The sequence below is a fragment of the Acinonyx jubatus genome, chromosome B4, assembly GCF_027475565.1.
Source record: "Acinonyx jubatus isolate Ajub_Pintada_27869175 chromosome B4, VMU_Ajub_asm_v1.0, whole genome shotgun sequence".
Lineage (NCBI taxonomy): Eukaryota > Metazoa > Chordata > Mammalia > Carnivora > Felidae > Acinonyx > Acinonyx jubatus.
Window position 1 is genome coordinate 62515698 of NC_069387.1, and position 23237 is coordinate 62538934.

Consider the following 23237-nt stretch of genomic DNA (forward strand, 5'->3'; position numbering starts at 1 on the left):
AAGCTGATCACTCTCTTAGAGATGAATGTTTTACAAACTGAGGCTAAAGCTATCATGGATATCTCACTATTAATGCATTCAAATGATTAACAGAAGAAAATATACCAAGTGTGGCATTTTGTTCCAAACAACTACGGATTCATATTGTAATAAGCACCTAGTTTTGGACACCATTCTAATTTATCACAGATTATACTTTGAAATACCTAAGAAGTCAAGTGTTGTGATCTATTTACATTCTTATCTAGGTTTCTATTACTTCATTTAGGCACTCTTTTCTTTAATACTTTCCTATTAATTTGCTGGCAGAGCAGCTGATAAGTTATTTTTTGTCACTGTTATTTGTTGACTGTTTTAGTCAGAGGCTTGCCTGTGCTCCTCCAGTGTCATAAATATAACAAAGAGTTGTGTTCTACTTAATATCTGTTGTGCTGTCTTTACCAAAGATGAGGCTAGGCCCCACAGTATTAATTTCCAGAAAAATGGTATCTCTGGTTATTTTGGTATTGGCTAACAGTTTAGAGAAACAACTACACTGTGTTCTATGAAGAATCAATGTCAAAATGCCAGTGCCTCAGGCATTTATACTTAGAAAAAGTACCATGCTACTCCCTCCTTGCAGCAAACTCAGACTGGAATGAAGTTACTGTGATACAGAAATACCACAAAAGGTCCAATGTGACCCATGCCATTTTGGCGCAGGTCAAAACTAAGTCACATCATTTTTCTTTGGGGGAGGCAGTAAGATGGGAAAAAAGTAAGCTAGAGAGTAAAAATGATCTGGATTTAGCCCTCTGAGACCCCCTGCAAAACTTTGGCTAAATCATCTCTGTAAAATATGATTAAGAACCCTCACTGGACGCATGTAAGCATGTATGTGAAAGTAACATACATGAGCTATCTAGCAGGTATCTACTATATATTAATTTCCTTCCCTTATAGTACCATATCAGAGTGGGATCTTTTGACTCTATCTTTAAAATACTCAAAAAGAACTACACCTATCAGTGTCTCAGTCCACTGTTAATTATTTCTGTGCCTATTAGGCCTGATCTCTGATTTGCTCACTTTGGGGCACCCTGATTTTTATAATCACAGAGTTCTATTCATGGAAGCCCAAAATATTACCCAGGTTTCCAATCAGGGCCCTTCCTAAATGATCTGAAAACTATGACTCTAAGAATCTTTAAAGGGACTTGTAACTACCACTGGTAACTCATTGCATTAATTCAAATTCCTTAAAAAAATTCCTACTAATGCCTAAATGATGAAGTTACTTTCCCTCTTTACTTTGTGATTATGTTAAATTACAGGCCCATCATACAACAGTCCTTGAAATATCAAAAGTGTAATCATGTTCCTTCTATCAGGCTCCTCTCCAGGCAAACCAAGAAATATTATTGTTTATCAGAGCATCTATGTATTAATTAATACAAATCCACAAACAGCTTAATAGTAGGAAAATAAAACAGGCTTTGAGGGACATGTGCACCCCAATGTGTACAGCAGCATTATGTACAATAGCTAAATTATGGGAACAGTCCAAGTGTTCATCGACTGATGGATAAAGAAGAGGGTGGTATGTAAATACAATGGAATATTACTCACTCATAAAAAAGAATGAGATCTTGCCATTTGCAACAACATGGATAGAGCTACAGAGTATTATGCTAAGTGAAATAAATCAGTCAAAGACAAATACCATATGATTTCTATTCATATGTGGAATTTACGAAACAAATGAGCAAAGGGGGAGAGAGGGAGAGAGAGAGGAAGACAGAGACAGAGACAGAGACAGAGAGACAAACCAAGAAACAGACTCCTCACTACAGAGAACAAACTAATGGTTACCAGAAGGGAGGTGGCTGGGGGGATGGGTAAAATAGGTGATGGGGATAAAGGAGTTCACTTGTGATGAGCACCAGGTGATATATGGCAGTGTTGAATCACTATATTGTACACCTGAAACTAATATTATACTGTTTGTTAACTAACTGGAATTTACATAAAAACTTAAAAAAAAAAAGAAAATGAGCTTTGAGGATCTGTTGTACACTCTTATTTGCTGTAGGGACTCTATGCAAGTTACTTAACTTCTTTGAGTTTCATTTTCCACGTCTATAAAATGAGGAAAATATTATGTGTCTTATATAGAATTGTTTATTTAAAACATTAAATGAAATAATGTTGACATTCAAAATACAGTCACTATTGTCATCTTAATAAAATAATATAAAGCTAAAGGTAAAAAAAACAAACTACATACCATGTTCACTGCATCTTGATCGAAAGGATTCCATTCTATATTCTCAGGATAGTGGGCCAGAACTTTGGATTTGAATGTTCTTCTCAAAGGACTCTGGTCAAAATTTTCACCTACAACAAATAATTAATAATTAGTTATATCTAGAATTTTTTCAGAAGCATGCCAAAATTTTATTTTTACTTTGCAGATGTATTAACAGATGATGTTGAAATCTGATTCAATTTCTACCTCCAACAGTCTGAGTGGTAAAATTCTCAATGGATGACTGAAAAGGAACTGTTAATAAAAAGATCTGCATTTAAAACTTCAGAATCTGGGGGCGCCTGGGTGGCTCAGTCGGTTGAGCATCCAACTTGAGCTCACATAATTACCTCACCAACCGTGAGTTTGAGGCCTATGTCAGGCTCTGTGCTGACAGCTCAGAGCCTGGAGCCTGCTTCGGATTCTGTGTCTCCCTCTCTCTCTGCCCCTTCCCTGCTTGTGCTGTCTCTCTCTCTCTTAAAAATAAAATAAAAACATAAAATAATTTTTTTTTAAACTTCAGAATCTGAATTTCAATATCCTGGCTAGACAACGGTACTAAAAATCAAGATCTACTACAAATAAACTTTGCTGTAACCTAATTATTGTTCTTTTTTCAATATGTGGTGATAACAAAAAAGTCTATTTAGGAACATTTAATTTACTAAAGAAACATCTTGAATTAAGCTAATCATACTTCTTCTGATCCTGAAATTTTATACACGAATAGACACAATGCTGCAGTGCTCAAAGGAGGCAATTTTGCTTCAGCTTCCACAGAAATCCCCAACAAATGTGACTGCATCCAGGCTTTTATAAGTAACAGAATTAACAGAATTAGAAACATCATCACTGAGTTGTCTAGTTCAGTAGACAGAACATATTAAACACACTAACCTCTGAAAAGAAACAAGCTATTCTAAGCCAAATTCATCACCTGTCAAAATTCTGGAAAGATAAAGGCAGGCTATACTTTGATTATTACATATGAATATATAAAAAACAAAACTCAATATGAGTTGTCAAGCTCAGTTCTTTCTCTCCTTGACAAAATTATTTCCCATAAGACCTGTTTCCCCCAAACGCCTTAGTTCCATAAAATAAATTAATGTGGATGGCTCTTAAATTCTCAATATCAAAAAGTTGAGACTGGAGAATTAGAAGACCTTAGAGTATCATTCTGTCTTCTGTGTTTTTTCTAAAGTTCTAATTAAATGCAAAACATGAAGTACCAGTATTTGTACAAGTAAAAATAACAAGTAATTTATAAATCATAATGGGGCATCTAGGTAGACTCAGTTTCCATTGTGGGTAAAAATTATATAGTAAAACACCTTTTAGTGAAAAACTTAACAGATCACAGAAGGAGGGAAAAGTCACACTCTCAAATCTTGTTGGAAACTGATATAAAATACACAGCTTTTCTGAATAAAGGAACATAGTTTAAATAGATTTGGTGCAGCAACTAGCCTACTGTTTCCAATATGAGCCCTTGGCTAATGATCATTTTCCTCTGTATTCCTCTTATTTAGGAAACACTTCATCTCTCTTTCGACTCCGTATTTCTGCCTTCTAAATGATAGAATAGAGAACTTTCACTTCTAGAAGGAAAACTGTCAAAAGTGTCCCTAGGGACAGTTTATTAGTTTTTGCAACATACTTCTGGAATATGTAAGGATCAACAAAGTCAATGGAAAAATGTGGAACTGTCCATGAGTCAGTGTGCCTGAAGAGTCAGGGTTCAGAATGCCCAATTTCAGGAAGGGTATATGATATCTTTAAACTGATTCTAGATTCTCATGAAAACACTAAAAATTTTTAGATATTTCACTTCTACATTTATTAAAAAAAAAAAGACTACTTTTCACTTCACTTTAAGTCACAGAAAACACAAAACAAAAATTCCCTCTTAATTCTAAAGTCTATGCTGCTGACTTTGCTTACTGACACAGGAACAGGATATCCTCAGATAATACACATCAACCAAGAAAGCCTCTCTCCTATACCCACTAAAACATACCAGAAATGTGTATTTTTATCATAAGTATAAATAAAATATGAAACACTGTGGAGGCAAAAGAAACAGCACATAATGCAAGATGCAATTCCTTGCAACACTTACCTTTTAATGAATTCCTGCCTAAGTTGGTTAAAATAGTAACATTATCTTCATTCATATATCAAGTTATTAATGGGTCAGAAAATAAATCAGAAAAGTCATGACAGTGCTATTTTCAATATGATTGTTCTCTTAACTAAGGAACACCACCTCTTGAAGCACAATGAATCACCCAGAAGAGAGATAAAGAAAGAAAACCCTTTTTCAGAGAAAAAAATTTCACAAAAACAGAAGACGAAAAAACTCACGAAACAGAAACATAAATCTAATCAAAGCAAAACAGAACCATCACCATTGCCACCACCACCGTCACTTATTAGACTGCCAAAAAGGGGAGCAATAGGAAAGATCACTGCTGTATATACAGCTGTCTTGGCAAATATTACTTTGAAGTAAATTAAGGGAAGGACCAACTATGCAGAAATTCTGATAACATATTAAGGGTTTAGAAATGAGTATATGTAGCTATTACTACTCCTACCAGCCAAAGAAGAGAATCTCGAAGATGCCTTTTGGAGATGAGAGGTAGGGGAACAACCTATTCTTCTCATTTTGAATCCATGTTATATGAACCCCTAACTTGGAATTTACTGCTAGAACTTGGCAGGAGAAATGAATCTATGAATTTGGGTTCCCAGGCAACTGAAATTATATATAAGCATCCTTAACTTAAAATCCACCTTTTAAACATTGTCCTGAAATGAACAAGGATTTTAAATTTGTGCAGATATTAATATGCCCACTACAAATACATATAAACTTAATTCCAAGTCATATTGCCAAGTATCCTGCTACTAAATTTAAGCTGCAATTAAGCCTTTTCTCCCAAGAAAACAAGACATATCTGCCAAGAGAGCTTAAAGACTAGTGAATAATTTTTTCAAGGCTTGAAGCAAATGAGGTCTTTCCAAAAATTAAGATGCAGACAAGAGAACAGAAATACAAAATAATACCTATGTTTTTGCCCAAGCAAAACCAAATAAAAAAACAATTATGATGGGCTTGAGGTGAATTAAAATAATTTCTAACATCTCAACTTTTATTTTTACTTTTATTTTTATTTTTACCTGAAGTCGTATTTGCAGCATCTTGGCTCTTGCCATGACGATCTGCTTCTAGCCATTGGTACAAAACTACATAATGTAACAGAAACAAAAAACTTTATAAACAAAGAAACACAAACACAAAAACAAAATGACTTTGAAGAATGGAAAATGAGAATAAAAAATTAAACAAAAGCAATTAAACATGAGACTTTAACATCAATGGAATGTAGCTTAACACCAACAGCATGTGGTTTATAAGCTATTAGTAATAAGAAAGCAAAGAGAACAGGTAATTGTATCAACATAATAAGTGAAATACTATTTAAACATCTGTAACAGTTATTCATATGGGAAAAAAGCACATATATTCCTCCTGATGCTGATTTAAAGAGAAGTATTAGGAGAAAACTAATGTTTCCATAGTCAGATATAAAAAAATATGATAGACGAAATGACCGACTTTAAAAATTACATCCCAACTTCTGTGCACCTATCAGAATGGCTAAAGTCGAAAAAACTGCACCAAATGCTGACAAATATGTAAAGTGACAGGAATTCTCATTCCTGGTGGGAATGCAAAATGGTACAACCACTTTGGAAGACAGTTTTGCAATTTCGTACAAGACTAAGCACAGTCTTACCATATGATCCCATTGCTCCTAATACCAAGAGGAGCAGCCTACAGTATACCTGATGAATACTTGTCACAACTATCAAGGACATTAAAAACAAGGAAAGTCTGAGAAACAGTCATAGTCAAGAGGAGCTTAAGGAGATATGATAACGGAATATAATGTGGTACATTGGATGAGATGCCCCAAGAGAAAAAAGTACACTAAGTAAACACTAAGGAGATCTGACATATATAGAATATAATGGGCTGAAAGTATGCTCTGTAATGAGATTCCATTTAATCAACAATCCCTTTATGTGCTATTAACTAGGAAGTGTCAACTCTTGAAGGAAAGTTTACTACAGTAAGGACACAGGCTATTAGAAAATTCACACTAGACCTCTCTAACCTAGCAGCTTTGAAGAGTGTTAAAACTTCTGAATGGGTTACCCAGATATCTACAACTTTTAGACATTCAGTCTTCCCTTTGAAGAGCTAAATAATGACAACGTAGGGTCCTAAAGGCCAGGGAACCTTCCTATCCATACCTCAAAAGTCTGAATTATCTCAAGGCAATTACAAAGGCTAAACTTCTAATCTGGGGGGCTATTTGACCACAGATATCGTGAGAGTTTTATATCCTCATCAAGATTTGCCGAAACTTTGTACACTCTCCTTTCGCAAAACAGCAACAAAACAAAGAGCTGGTGAAGGTGCCCATGGAACTCGTGAACTGAAGATAAAGGAACTGATCCATTACAAAGGCCAAAGACACCCTGAAATCACCAAGGAAGTTATTTGGATCTTTCCAGACAGTCAGATGCTGAACTGACATTTGTCATCAGGAATATATGGCCCCTAACGGACCTCTGAATAGCCCTCACACATATACCCAGTGTGCAAGGTCACTGGCTGAGGGTGCCCCAGTGGGCACACAAGTCAGTGCACTCCTCCAGGATATCGCATACTCCTGGGAGGCAAACAATTGTTATGACTGGGACCAGCAAGGAAGAATTTGAGAAGCAGACCACACTCATTAAATATATACCTATTTTATTTTTTTGCCTTTGTAGTTTACAGGAATAACTACTCATTAGAGTAAAGAAGTAGCAGAGTAGAGAAGTATTAGACCATGACAGAAAAATCTCTGCCTTTGTTTCTCAAAAATAAACATTAAAAAAAAAATCTCATTTGGAAAAAAAAACAAATATGGACTTTACAACTGACAATATCACTCTCACAAAAATGAGATGCAAAGTGGGGAAACTAATCCATTCACTAGTCTAACAATTCTGCCTAGCTCTCGTCTAAAGGCTATTATGCCCTGATCAAGGTAGAAACTCTTGGCTGCATTGAGGGTATCGTTAGGAATATTAACCAGTAGTTCAATTACTTCATATAGACCCTGTTTCTGGTTTTACCCAAGAAAAAAAGAGAAAATATAAAAAGTATTCCAGATCCACTTACACAGAGAATTATACATAAGCAAAAATCTTTTTAGATTCAGATATTCAATTATTTTATCCTTGCCTCCAGATTGCCAAAGTCCGATTATCCATGGTCTATATATTTCAGAGAATTTCCAGGGAAATAAGTGCATCTGCTTCATGCAAAGCTACAATGTGACTCACCATTACATCAAATTTGGATTTCAAAGCTCACTTTATAACACATATATTTTAAAAGATAATGTAATAACTAAAAAAAGAAATATGACAAATATTTTTACCTAACATACTAGAATGTAAATGGGTAGTTCTAGAAGGACTGAGCTCCAAAAAATTCTTAACTCTCATAAAGCATCTGAAATATGTTACAATACACAGTCTGCTACTATGTTTGTAGATGATGTTAGAATACCAAGAATAACCTTTTTTCACTGTGGCTGGAAGCATAAGATCTGACTTTTTGGTGGCTCCATGCTTCCTCTCATTTGGCACCGAGAGTAGGTACCTATAGCTCTGAGCCAGTGGTGAGAGATTTCTATAGCCTGTGCATGGGGTTGCAAGTGGAGAAGGATTTGTGCGATGTGTGAGCACTGGAGCTATTTCTCGGCCTGAGTGGTCCCGTTAACCCCTTTCTCTGAACCTTCCCACTCTTTCACTCTTCCCGGTGAATCCCCTCCCTCATTATCCATTTCCACCATAGCCTGTGTCTGACCACAGCATTTTCTCCACAAAACAAGGACAAGCCTCACAGTATTTCCCCATCCTTCTGTCCCCAAAGAATACCACAGAAGTCTAGGTGTTTTTAAAAAAGCTTGCTGATAGGAACAATGACAACAGATGGGAAGTTAAAAGGTAATCTCTTTTGTCCTGTCCCTTTTCAATTTTATTCCCTTTCCCTCCAAAGGGAAAGTTTAAAAACACACACAGAGATACACATAGGTAATAAATGGTTGACAGAATATTTAGGGTCAAGAAAATTTTCCTATTATTTTGCTAAAGGTGATAGGAGGAAGTGGGATGCTGCCTAAGAAATCCATGCTGAGGCAGAGAAGGGAGAATGTGGTGGTGAGGTAACTTTTCTCCTTCCCATGTCTATCCTTATAGGTTCCCAACTGTTTGTCTCTAAAAAGCCCTGCCTGAATTGACATGAGTTGGAGTTGGAGAGGGAATACTGGACAGCAGTAGATCCTACAAGGGAGACTGACTAGGGAAAGGGAAGCAGGGGCAGGGCAACTTTACACGTTGGTTTAAAAAAAAAAAAAAAAAGGAAAAAAAAGGAGCACTCCTCTGACATTCACAGAAAGCCATTTCCTATACATGCATTTTCTCTTCATCACATGTAATTGTCCTCTTCAAAACAGTTCCCCCAGGAGGCTGCATATTCATTATTCATTCTAATGGTTCTACCACAATTTAAATAATTTTTGAGCAGGTGACACTTAAGGTGAGACCTGATGAAGTAATAATAATCATCATAGTTAACATGTAGTGCTTACTATAGGGCAGGTGTTATTCTAAGTGTTCTACATACATTAAAGCATTTCATCATCACAATTACTCTATAAGGTAGCTCCTATTTTACCATTTTACAGATGTAGGACCTGAGGCACAAAAAAGGTTAAATAACTTGTCCAAGGTCAGACAACTAGAAAATTCAAACTTACACAGTCTGGCTCCAGACTGTGCTTTCAATTCTACATGTGAGGTCATCTCGGAAAAGAATATTTCAGGCAGGGGAAACAGCAAGTTCAGAATCCCTGAGGTGTCAGTGAGCTTGTCATGGCTGAGATGCAGCAAGGAGGACAGTGCAATGCATTTGAGTGAGCTGGTAGAAGATGAAGTCAGAGAGGTAGCCAGGGCCAGATAAGACAGGGCCTCACAAGCCTTGGTAGGATCTTTCTATCTTGTGTTAAGCATCACGGGAAGTAACTGTGGAGTGTTTTAAACAGAGAAATGACTTTGTTTTAACAAGCTCACCCTGGCAGCTCTGAGAAGAGACTGTGGAGGGTTAAGAGTGGAAACGAAGATACCAGGTGATTAGGAAACATGTTTTGAGGACATAAAAGATATGATTTGCTGACAAGTTAGATGTGAGAGAAAGGAGTAGTCAAGAAGATATCACAATGCCACAGTTTCTGGTCTGAGCACCTGGATGAATAGGATAGCTATTTACTGAAATGGGGAATAATGTAGAAGGAGAGGGTCTTACTGAAGGGTTGGAAGGCTGGAATAAAGAATTCAGTTTGGGATATATTAAGTCTATGATGCCTCTTAGTTATCCAAATGAAATTTTTCAGTCAGCATTTAGAAATCAGAATTTAAAATTCAGGGAAAAGTTAGAAAATTCAGTATCAAATAGATGGTATGGACATCACAGGGCTGGATAAGATCACTGAGGAAATGAATATAAATGAAGAGAGGCTGGGGTCACAGCCCTGGGACGCTCAAGAATAAACGTTAAGAGGTTAGGAAGAGAATGGGGAACTGGCAAAAAGGTAAATGAAAAATGCAGCCAGTGACGAAACAGAAAGACCAGAAGCATGGATATCACAGAAGCCAAGTAAAGACAATGTTTTAACAAGGAGAGAGTTGACAGCATGGAAATCACTGGTGACCTTGAGGAGATTTCTGTGGAGTAGTGGGAGTAAAAAGTTGTGTGGAGTTGTTCCAAGAAACAATGCAAAGAGAGGAAGCAGAGGCAGAGAGTATAAATAAGCCTTCTGGAGAGTTTTCCTGGAAAGATGAGAAATGGAAAATACTGAAGGAGAACAAGGGAGGGAAAGGGTTTTGTTTGTTTAAGGACAAAGAGGTATTAACTCATTCAAGTAACATATCCAGAATGCCTACACTGAGCCAGGCACAGTGACCGATGCTGCGTACAGGACTGATTAGTACAGTCCAGTCCTCTGGAGATCTCTCATTCTCCTATCTTGCCTTCCCAATGCCACAATAGAGAGCAGACTTTGCCCATTCCATATGCTATTATGGGGCTGATGCAGGTTGTACTGCCCAGGTAACCATACTTTCTATCCCCAACATACAGGTTACCTACTTTATCCTCATAAGGTTATAAACAGGACACTGAATCCCTTGAAAACTACATTCTCTCCATTACATTTTTTCCTCCTGGTACTCCTAGAAATGGCCCCAAACCATTCTCACTTGGATAAGCCATGTTGCACCAGTGTGTAGCCACTACTGGTTCTGGATCTGTGACAGCCTTCAGGTGCTCACCAACATCCATATTCTCTCCTTGTCAATATCCTTGCATCTGGGTGAGGGCCAAATCACTAGTTCTTGCCAATGAAATATGAGCAGAAGTGATGTGTGTCACTTCCAGGCTGAGGTACATAACCTGTCTGTCCTTTGCCATCCATCAGCTAAAGGCAAATGGAGATGAGGCCTTAAAAAAATGAGAAGGTCACACAATGGAAGAAAACTTGGGTCACTGAATGTCTCTACAAAAGAGCCCCTCCCACCCTGGCCTACATTAGATTAAACAATAAAAGAGAAATAAACTTTTACTGTCTCAAGCCATTGACAGTTTGTATTGTTGTCATAGCAATTAGCTACTTATGTGTTTCTGGATTACCCTGAGTTTTTATTTGTGTTACTGTTGATCTTCGTACTATGATACCAGTCCCAGACTATACTGTGTCTTCTGTTCCTTGGTAATTCTCTAGATTGCTTTTCAGTGTGCTCAAATACATAATAAATGCAGTTCTTTAAACATGGGAGGAGAATTTGCCCATTTTTTATGGATGCTCTTACCTTTCATAGAAGCCATATACTCACTACTAAACCTATTAATCAAGACCAAGGTTTTAACCCATGATGGTCCTGTTAGCCTTTCTAAATACACAACTTCTAAATCTAGTCAGCGATCCTGCAGGTCTAAGTTGCTGGTCACAAAGGGAATCAAGCAAAAGAAGCTGAAGGAATCTCTGAAAATTCATAGACCCTACTGAGGAATAAAAATCAGTTAAAAAGACATAAATCCTGGTAATCTTAAGAGTTTAAGATATTAATATAAGCATATCAACATCAACTTAGTAAATTTTGAATTTCTAAGAAATTCACTGATAAGAACAGATACTACACTTGATCTTAGCCAAAAGGCCAAGAAGCGATAAAAATTCAAAACATACTTCATTATTGATTACATCAAAATTAAAGAGCCATGCTATATTTAGCTAACACCAAATACACTTCAATTACTGAAGTTCATTCACTGGGAGCCAAAAGAGTATACAACACAGTTATTCTGTTTCAACTCCAATTTACATAATTTAATCTGTTACTAACCATCTGAAGTTGGCACAGATGTTACCTGTTAAAGGGCATGGACCCCACTAAGACAGCCCTTACTTCAGAGGTCCCTAGCCCACTAGCCCTTCTGACATAGTGGCTATACATCTGGGGCGTTCCCATGACTATCAGGTTTGATAATTCACTAGAGCGACTCACAGAACTCAGGAAAACACTAAACTTATGACTGCAGTTTTATTGCAAGGGATACAAATCCTAAGAACCAAATGAAGACACACACAGGGTGAGGTCTTAGAGGGAATGCAGAGCTTTCATGGTCTCTCCAGCAGAAGCAGGGTATGTCACTCACCACCACTACACATACACAACAATGTGTCCATCAACCAAAAAGCTGCACTAAGCTTTGGTATCTAGAGGGTTTTAAAAAAAATGTTTATTTATTTTGAGAGAGAAGAAGAGGTGGGGAGAGGAGGAGGGACAGAGAGAGAGAGACAGGGAGAGAGAGAATCCTAAGCAGGCTCTGCACTGTCAGCCACAGGTCCAACACAGGGCTCGATCTTACAAACTGCAAGATCATGACCGGAGCCAAAACCAAGAGTTGGATGATCAACTGACTGAGTCACCCAGGAGCCCCAGTATCTAGAGTTTCTAGTGGGCTTCATTACATAGGCAGGGCTGATTCAATCACTGGCCATGTGACTGAACTCAAATCTCCAACCTCCTCTCTTCCCCAGAGGCCTGGATGGCTCAAGTCCTCTGGTAACTAGCCCCTATTCTGAAGCTATCTAGGGGCCCTTCATTAGTTACTTCACTAGGATAATGCTCTTACTACTCAGGAAATTCCCAGGCTTCTAGGAGATCTGTGCCAGGAACCTAGGACAGAGAGCAAACAAATTCTTATTAGGCACTGTGCATTCTATCAACAAACACAGAACACAGTAGGCAGATTATTTGCAAAAATAACCTTTGCAATTAATTTGAGATCTAGAGTCCTCTGATAATGATGAATAAACAAAGCACTCTGCTTCTAAGCCATGCTTTTCATACTTTTCCTTTTTTAATAAAATGTGAAACAAGAAAAAAACTTTAATCACTTAAGTACTGTAACTGATATTATAAAACCCTATAAGAGAAATGGGTCCATAATTTTTAGGTTAGTCATCAAAAAAACAGCGCTTAGTAAGTGATTTTTATTACTCGGAAAAATATAACAGTGATTTTCAAATAATAATTATAGCTAAGAAAACAAGGCTCTAGTTCTATGTGAATATCCTGGGTTCTAGTAGTTTAGGGCAAATCATAATTTCTTTGAGCAAAGGTTTCCTCATACATAAAATACAGATTATATAACAACAACACATTAGTATTGACATCTAACTTATATGAGAATCATTTATGTAATGTATTTCTGAGAAAGCATATTAATGTTATTATTTGATGCTGCATGTTATACAATATAAAACAAATCTTCCCTATTGCTAAAGAACTTATTCTCTGGTAAAATGACATCAGGAGAGCCACCCTTTGCTTCCAGGAACAAAAGAAAGGCTCCTAGCATTAAAATATTTATAACTGACAAGTAACACTATAGGGCTAGAGTTCTAAGATGATTCAAACTGAAATATTTCTGCTGTATGACTCAAAGAAGCAGTTATTTGCTCAGAGCCAACCTAGATTTTTCCCTTCGTTTCCATTCATTACTTTTTGCTGCCAATACTCTCCCCCCAAAAATTTTTATAAGGAGTCAGAAACCAGTAACTCAGTTTAGTTTACACAGGGATACCAATGGACATATACAAGAATACCACTTTCTTCCTCGTACCCTCTTAAAAAAAAAAAAAAAACCTGCATAAGAAATCAACAAAGTTCTCTAAAGGAAAGATACACATTACAAAGTAGGAAAAGGAGTATATGTGATTTACTAATGCTCCCCTACCTCACCGTCTATGAAATTATTATCATATGAGCAAGATAGGGCAAAAAAATGTTACTAAAATTCACTGAGAAACAAAATCTTCCTATAAGAATCAAACAGAAGCATTATTATTCCAACAATTACTTGGAGTTTTTTTTGCAGCTAGAATGGCTGTGCTGATGTGAATATTGCTAAGTAAGAGTGACCTCAGAGTCTCTTCATCAGTATGCACTTTTATCCAAAGGCCCTCAAGTTCCTCCTCTAACATGCTGAGTGTTAGCTAGAATATTCAGGCTTTAAAATGAACTGCATGGGGGGCATGATCTCACAGTTCCTGAGTTTGAGCCCCATGTGGGGGTCTGTGCTGACAGCTCAGAGCCTGGAGCCTGTCTCAGGTTCTGGGTCTCCCTCCCTCTCTGCCCCTCCCCCACTTGTGGTCTGTTTCTGTCTCTCAAAAATAAATAAATGTTAAAAACAATTAAAATGAACTGCATGGGATGCCTGGGTGGCTTAGTTGGTTAAGCATCCGACTTTGGCTCAGGTCATGATCTCACAGGTTCGTGAGTTCGAGCCCTGCATCAGGCTCGGTGCTGACAGCTCAGAGCCTGGAGCCTGCTTCAGATTCTGTGTCTCCCTCTCTCTCTGCCCCTCTCCTGCTCACACTAGGTCTCTCTCTCTCAAAAAACAAATAAACATTAAAAGAAAAAATTAGGGACATCTGGGTGGCTCAGTCGATTAAGCAGCTGACTTTGGCTCAGGTCATGATCTTGCAGTTCATGGGTTTCAGTCCTGCATCAGGCTCTGTGCTGACAGTATGCAGCCTGGAACCTGCTTTGGATTCTGTGTCTTCCTCTCTCTCTGCCCCTCTCCTGCTTATGCTCTGTCTCTCAAAAATACATACATTTTTTTTTAATGTTTATTTATTTTTGAGACAGAGAGAGACAGAGCATGAACGGGGGAGGGTCAGAGAGAGAGGGAGACACAGAATCTGAAACAGGCTCCAGGCTCTGAGCCGTCAGCAAAGAGCCCGACGCGGGGCTTGAACTCACAAACCGCGAGATCATGACTTGAGCCGAAGTCGGACGCTTAACCGACTGAGCCACCCAGGCGCCCCATAAATTTTTTTTTTTAATTCTGTAAAAATTTAAAATGAACTGCATGGATTCTAATTCTTAAAATGGTATCAAGGGATAGCACAGAACTATGAAATTATGATCCACATATTCTAGGACGAAGACAACGTGACCTGCCAGATAACAAGGACCTTCCCAGAGGCTGTGATTCCCAAAGCTACTGTCTAGCATATTTTAAAAAGTTAAGTCACATCATCTATGGTAGAGAGAAAAAAATTTTAATAACTTCCTAAAGTTTTCAAAATTAACAGAAAACAATCAAGGCTAAAAATGAGAGCGAAGAGTGGAATTTTTCTCTTCCCTGTAGGAAAAACAAAGTCTTCCTCCCTCCATCAGACAAACATAAAAGAAAACCCTCAAGATGATCTCAAGCCCTGAGTTTCAAATCACAATTCCTACTATCCACCAAGAATCTTGCTCACCTGTTTCAGTTACCAGCAGCCTTGACTTAACACTTGCGAAACCGAATTCCTCTCCCACGAAGCTTTTCCTCTGTTAACAGTGCCACAATTCATGTAGTTACTAAGTACTGCTATCTACTTATTCATCCATGAAGAAAAAAATCAACACTAAAAGCAATCCTATAAAGAGACTCATATTCACTGTTTTTACTCCAGAACTCAGAGTACTATCTGGTTCTCCTCTTCCTCCATCTGGACCCATCTCCTTTCCTTCCATACTCAAATAATCACTAAATTTTGCAGTTTATACCTCCTTAACATCCCTCCAAATCAGGGTTTCCTTTCCATCTTCACTGCTATTTGTTAATTCTGAGCTTCAAGCCAGACTCAGAATCTTGCTACAGTTTTCTAACTAACTGGTCTCCCTGCCATACACTGTACAACACTGAACTCCCCTTCTAATTCATGTCATTCTCTCTGTTCTCTCTGTCCCTCTTTTTCTTTTGTCAACAAGTATTTTTTAATGTTTATTTCTTTGAGAGAGAGAGTGTGTGTGTGAGCAAGGGAGTGACAGCAACAGAGAGGGAAAGAGAGACTCCTAAGCAGGCTTCATGCTCAATGTGGAGTTTGATGCGGGGCTTAATCTCATGACTAGTCCTTAAACCTGGTAGGGCCTCATGACTGTCTCAAATGAAAGCCTATAGCAGAAGTGAGACTGTGGTTTCCAAGGCTTAATCATATGAAAAGTGCCACGCGTTTCCACCTCACTCTCTTGGAATACATGCCCTTAGAGTGTAGCTACATACAGTGCTGTCAGAAAGCCCAAGCAGCCTCTGGAAAAGCCCATAAGGACAGAAACGGAGGGTCCTAGCCCTTATTCCATTGTTGGACAAATATATTCTGAGATGGTCACTTGTGTGGCTTCACAGACTAAGGTTATATCCTTGTGAGTAGAGTATTGTCTCCCTCAAAGGAGGTGGATGGACAGTGCCATTGTTAATCAGCTTGGGAAAATACACCTCATTACATGAAAAGAAACCATGAAAGATCGAACTTAGACTGACATGAAGAAGAAACTCTTCTCTCTAGCCTTCATTACCTTGAGCCTAGACTACGAGCAGTCCAAATGTGCCTAACAACTCTCCTCACTTTTGGGAAAAAAATAAATATCTTCCATGTGGAAGCAGATCTTGGTTTCAGCAAGGAGGCAAACCTCTATCAGGGAAAGAACACAACTCTCTAAAGAGTCCCAAGGGGCCAAGTGATTCTATGAGTAATAAGAGCAGTCACACTGATATTTTCCTAAACTGGTTAATGTCACTTTCCATTTATGATTTCCTTCTATCATCTTTAAGTATTTTGTGAAGTGTTACTGTTTTCAGCTATAAGAAATAAGAGAGTCCAGTGCAGGAAGAGCAAGCTGTACTCGGCAAGACCAGCATAGCTGTAGCAGCAATGAGTGGTGAGATCCCCAATAAGATTTGGGATTGGAAAGTTCAGCTGCTCATATCCAAGTTGGTCTTCTCTCTTCTCTACCAATTCTTAAGAACTGGGCAGTTATCAAGGGAGCTTGCTTTCAGTTATCTCCATGGGTTTCTCTTTTGTTGCTCCCTACATATTTGTGTTCCATTGGGTTCTGTCCTTGTTCATTTTTTCTTACTCTACATGTTACACTCCACAGTTCACACTACCACCTACATTAATGACTTCCAAATATATATCTCTAGCCTAATCACTCTTCTCTCCAGGTCAACATTTTCAAGTACTATGGGAAATCTTTACCACAGGCTGTTAAAAGCCAACATATTCTATATGCTTTTTTAAAATGTTTTATCTTTTGAGAGTGAGCACGCACGTGGGGGAGGGGCAAAAAGAGAGGGGGACAGAGGATTCAAAGCAGATTCCACATTCACAAGCTGACAACAGCGAGCCCAACGTGGGGCTTGAACTCATGAACCACAGGGATCATGACCTGAGCTGAAGTCGGACGCTTAACTGACTGACCACCCAGGCACCCCACAATGTATTCTAATTTGAACTCCTCGTATGTCCTTCAGACTACCTCTTCTTTCTCTATTCCTATGGACTCTTCCTTCTCTTTAAAAAAGGCTGAGAAAGGGGCACCTGGGTGGCTCAGTCAGTTAAGTCTCTAACTTTGGCACACGTCACAATCTCACGGTTTGTGAGTTCAAGCCCCGTGTTGGGTTCTGTGCTGACAGCTCGGAGCCTGGAGCCTGATTCGGATTCTGTGCCTCCCTCTCTCTCTGATCCTCCCCTACTCACACTTTCTCTCAAAAATAAATAAAGATTTTAAAAAATTATAAATAAATAAATAAATAAATAAGGCGGAGAAAAACAAAATGCAATGAAAGAAATTCCTTCTAGCATACAAAGTGTTTTCTGTAATAAAGTTCAATATCCTCATAACATGGAGAATCTTAGATGTTCGTTTCTGGAGCATACATATAGAATAACTAAGCTTTGTATGACCGTGGGTAAACTAGTTTTTCTTTTTTTCATAAAGGAAAATGGCAGTGATAAGTGAAGTTATGTTTTAAAAATAATAACTATCATAAAGATTCTATTCTTTAAAAAAACTGTTTTGAGTATAGTGACACACAGTGTTACAGTAGTTTCAGGTATAAGACATAGTGATTGGACAATTCTATCCTATGCTCACAAGTGTAGCTACCATCTGCCACCACACAACACTGTTACAATACCACTGACTATATTCCCTATATTGTGCCGTTTATTCCTGTGACTTACTCCTTCCCTAACTGGAAGCAGGTATCTCCCAATCCCCTTTATCCCCACACTCCCCTCTCCTCTGGCAACCATCAGTTTGTTCTCTGTATTTATAGGTCTGAGTCTGCCTTTTGTTTGTTCATTCATTTGTTTTTTAGATTCCACATGAGTAAAATCATATGGTATTTGTCTTTCCCTGACTTGTTTCATTCAACTTAATACCCTCTAGGTCCATCCATATTGTCGCAAACAGCATGATCTAATTCTTTTCTATGGTTGTGTCTGTGTGTGTCCATGGTATATACACACCACATCTTCCTTATCCATTTGTCTATTGACAGACACTTAGGTTGTTTCCATTATCTTGGCTACTGTAAGTAATGCTGCAATAAAGACAGGCATACATAGATCTTTCTAAAATTTTTTTTTAACGTTTATTTATTTTTGAGACGGAGAGAGACAGAGCATGAACGAGGGAGGGTCAGAGAGAGAGGGAGACACAGAATCTGAAACGGCTCCAGGCTCTGAGCTGTCAGCATAGAGCCCGACGCAGGGCTCGAACTCACGGACCGCGAGATCACGACCTGAGCCGAAGTTGGCCGCTTAACTGACTGAGCCACCCAGACGCCCCCATAGATCTTTCTGAATTAGTGTTTTTGTGGTCTTTAGGTAAATACTCAGTAGTGGGATTATTAGATCATATGGTATTTCTATTTTTAATTTTTTGAGAAACCTCCATACTGTTTTTTCCCAGTGGCTGTATCAATCATAAAGGCTATTTTCAAAATTCTCCTTCAAATGTTAGGAGAAGTGAGCATGACAGCAGCATGCCTAACAGCATTCTTGACTTGCAGAGTTAGTTCTCCATTTGCTTACATCAATTTTTCATTAAAAAAAAAAAAGCCACTCAACCCTTCAATAACATGAATCTATTATTCAGGACTGATTTGTAGTTGGAAGAAATGCTCTATAGTTACTAATATAAAACAACATAAGCAGTATTTCTAACAAATATTGTAAAAGCCACAAAAATTATTTATGTATGTGTGTCTGTGTGTATCTCTGAATAAAAGGTAACCCTGGAAGAAGATGATCCATATATCATCACCCAAAGCCCATAATTTATAATACGTTCACTCTTGGTGATCTCAGAGTTTTAACAAATTTGTAATGACACGTATCTACTAATTTATAGTATGGTACAGAAGAGTACAGAAGAGTTTCACTGTCCTAAAAATCCTGTTCCCTACCTATTCGAACACCCCTCTCTGCCCTTAACCCGAAGCAGCCACTTAATCTCTTTAGTGTCTCCATTTTCTGTCTTTTCCATAAAGTCATATAGCTGGAATCATATAACACATATATAGCCTTTTCAGCTTGGTTTCTTTCACTTAGTAATATGCATCTAAGACATCTAAGACATCTAATATGCATCTAAGACATCTTCCATGTCTTTTCGTGTCTTGGTAGCTCATTTCTCTTTGGCACTGAATAGTATTCCACTGCATGGATGTATCATAGTCTTTTTATCCATTTACCTACCGAAGAGCATCTTGGAAACAACGCTTCCAAGCTTCCAAGTTTTGGCAATTACGAATACAGCTACTATAAACATCTGTGTTTAGGTTTTTATGTGGTATAGATTTTCATGTGGTATAGGTTTTCAACTCTTTTAGGTAAATACCAAGGAGTATGATTTCTGTATCAGACAGTAAAGTGTGTTTACTTTTGCAAGAAACTGTCAAACTGTCTTCCAAAGTGTACCATTTTGTATTCCAACTGGCAATAGAGTTGTGAAATATTTTAACATTTATTAGGTTAGTTAGACATTATATTTATGTTGTCACCCTTGACAACAATGGCTCTGTCATCATTATAGCTACTTTGTAAGTTACTTAACAATGGATTGTATTGACAATAAAATATTATATATAACTAAGTTATATATATAACTAGACAAAATTATACACTACCTATAGAAAACAGCATTCTGTCTACTTTAACAAATAAACCAATGAACTCTTACAATGAATCTTAACTATTATTTTGAAATCTGTGAGTAGCCAAAGATATGGACATCCTGGAAATGACATATTTACTTCCTTCCCTATTTTAAGCGAGTAGCAGTGAAAATAGTCTAATCTGCAGGAAACAGAATACGCTTTCTTAGTCAAGAATCACAAATTCTTGGACTCATAAGAGTTCTTACAGACCAAAGAGGAAATCACTTCCAAAGCCCTACCTGGTAATTTCTCTAGCTCAGTGAGTAATAACAACCACTGATCCAATGGCTCAAGCCGAACAGCTAGTCATCCTGGATTCCTCTTTCCCTCTTATTCCCCACATCTAATCAAATACTTCACCCTACTGATTTAACCTATTTTCAAAAAATCTATTTAATTCTCCCCATCCCCACTGCCACTGCTACAGTCTGATCCAATTTCACCTCTCATCTGAATTACTACACATGTCATCACTGTCCTAACTGCCCCCAAGCTTATTTCCCACCAACTCTTACTCCATAATGCAGCCAAGAAATCTTTCTAAATACAAATGTGATATACTCTCTTTTGAAACTTTTCAATAGTGCTTCATCATCCTAAGGATAAATCTCAAATTCCTTAACAGATTTTCAAAATTTTCCACAATCTGAGTGCTTATGTCTTAACCCTTCCCACAGGATTTTCCATATCCTTTATATTCTGTACTCCAGGCATGAAGAAATTAATAGCTGCTCACCATATGTACAATATTCTTTGAAATTAGCCAACTTTTACCTATGTTGTTCTGCTACAGATATTTCCTCTGGTAGTGCCCCCACCAACCCACCCCTACATCTCACCTGTAAATTCCTGGCCTCCCTTCAGATCTAAGTTTATAGGCATTTCTTCTAGAAAAGCCTTTAGCTCTATGAGGATAAAAGTTGTATCTTGTTTACTACTGAATCCCCAGGGCGTACACAGTGTCTAGTAGAATATAAATTCAAGGACCATTTGCTAGTAAGTAAGTGAATAATTAAGAACATGGGCTAGTTGAAAGAATGAGACTGCTACTGACTTTGTGGGAAGACTTTTATCCTGTTTATGCAAATTCCAGGATAGTTTTGTAGTAGTTTAAAGGTTGTTTAATAAGAATTTAAGATCTGTGATTATAACTGTACTGAAATTATAAATTAAAATTATCATTACTGGAAGACGGTGGAGTAGGAGGACCCTAAGTTCACCTCATCCCATTGATACAACCAGGTAACATTTACATGGTTATGTAAATAGCCCAGAAAATTACCCGAAGACTGAATAACAGTCTCCACAACTAAATGCAGAGTAGAGACCATACTGAGGAGGGTAGGTAGGGTAGAAATGCAGTAAGGAGCCAAAGCGGCCTGCAGGGAGTCGAGGGGGTGGAGAGGGGAAAAAAACAGACCCTCACATGGAGGAGCCTTTATAGGGAAGATAAATCCCTAGAACAGTTGGCTTTGAAAACCAGAAGGCCAGCCAAATTATGGAAAGAGCCTAAATGTCTATCAACTGATGAATGGATAAAAATAGATGTGGTTTATATATACAATGGAATACTACTTGGCAATGAGAAAGGATGAAATCATGCCATTTGCAGCAACATGGACGGAACCGGAAGATATTATGCTGAGTGAAATAAGTTAGTCAGAGAAAGGCAGATATGATGTTTTCACTCATATGTGGAACTTGAGAAACTTAGCAGAAGACCATGGGGGAATGGAAGGGGGAAAAAATAGTTGCAAACAGCGAAGGAGGGGGGCAAACCACAAGAGACTCTTAATACAGAGAACAAACTGAAGGTAGATGAGGGGGGTGGAGGAGAGGGGCAAATGGGTGATGGGCATTGAGGAGGGCACTTGTTGGGATGAGCGCTGGGTGTTGTATGCAAGCCAATTTGACAATAAGTTATATTCATAAAAAATAAAATAAAAAATAAAAAATAAATTAAAAAGTAAAAAAACCAGAGGATCTGAATTTTGTGAGTTCTTACAACCAGCAGGACTTCAAACCTGGAATTTTAAAAATAAGGAAGGAAAGCAAGGCGGGTGAAAGGATACTGAGTCCCTGCCCTTAAAGAGACAGCACAACAGGGCACCTGGGTGGCTCAGTTAAGCATGTGACTATGGCTCAGGTCATGATCTCATGGTTCATGAGCCCGAGTCCACCTGGGATTCTCTCTCTGCCTCTCCCCCACTTGTGCACACATGCAAATCCAAGCACTTTCTCTCTAACTAAATAAACTTAAAAAAGAAAAAAAGCTGGTACAAAATAGCCCCTGGGGATACAGCATAGAAGCAGCAGTTTAAAAACCGCCTGGGGCATACAGGAGGAAGAGTAGTTTATTCATCTCAGAGGGGTCCTGCAGGAACAGAGATCCTTGGGAGACTCCTCCAAGAAGAGAGGAACTGGCAGCTGCCATTTTCGTCCCACCCTCCCTAGAATAAACATAAGACTACCTGCTGGAACCAGCACAGCCCACTTACTACCTAACTTGCTTACACCAAACTCCACTACCCTCCCTCCCACTGCACGTTCTGGGTCTGTACTCCACCCACCCCCACCTCCCTCTCATCCTCCCCCCTCCCCCCCATCAATATGCTCTTGGCCAGGGCCCATCCAGGGCAGTGCCACAGGCCCAGCAGTGTGCAAGCAGCCTGGATACGGGCCAGGGATACTCCAAAATGACTCCTGCCCAGGGAGAGAAAAAGATAACCACAAACAGACTGCAGTGGACTGGGGGCAGACATGTGGTCTGACTACAGGCTCTACCCACCAATGCAAGCTTCTCAGAGAACAGAACAGGGAAAGTGTCCTGCAGTTTGTTGCTACTGCATCTCTGGCAAACACCTCATCTAACTCAACTCAAGCCTCAGACTTGCCCACTAACAGGACAGGGACCACACTCTGCCCACAATAGGCAAAGAGCCACTAAAGACACCTAGACTGAAGAAAAAAGCGACTCAACCACAACACACACAAAAGACACCCCTTAAGCACCAGGTTCTGGTAAACAGGGAACACTGTACTGCAGGGCACTACAGAACCACTTCTTCATAAGGCCACTACTTTCAAGAGCAGGGGACATAGCTGACTTTCCTAACACATAAAAACAGACACAAAGACATGGACAAAATGAAAGTAAGAGGTGAGAAGGTGAAAGAAACAAAAAATTATGCAAAATAAGAATAGACTTAGGAAACTCAGTGACTCCATCAAGCATAATAACATTCACATTTTAGG

At 38.5% G+C, this 23237-nt stretch overlaps 1 protein-coding gene and 1 pseudogene across 8 annotated transcripts in view; both read right to left on the reverse strand.

The window, feature by feature from the left end:
• Positions 1-23237, reverse strand: part of DENND5B (DENN domain containing 5B) — a 188184-nt gene that overhangs the window by 110326 nt on the left and 54621 nt on the right. For 5 of the 8 annotated variants that reach the window (XM_027035851.2, XM_027035849.2, XM_027035850.2 and 2 more), the window contains exons 2-3: positions 5474-5539; positions 2267-2376 (exon numbers count right to left, since the gene is read on the reverse strand). In XM_027035851.2, the coding sequence (XP_026891652.1) occupies positions 2267-2376; positions 5474-5539 (176 nt within the window). Of the gene's footprint in view, positions 1-2266; positions 2377-5473; positions 5540-12611; positions 12656-15252; positions 18402-23237 lie in introns of those variants that run through there. The other 3 variants (XM_027035852.2, XM_027035848.2, XM_053226112.1) reach the window with 2 other exon arrangements.
• Positions 11544-11644, reverse strand: LOC113593102 (uncharacterized; annotated as a pseudogene).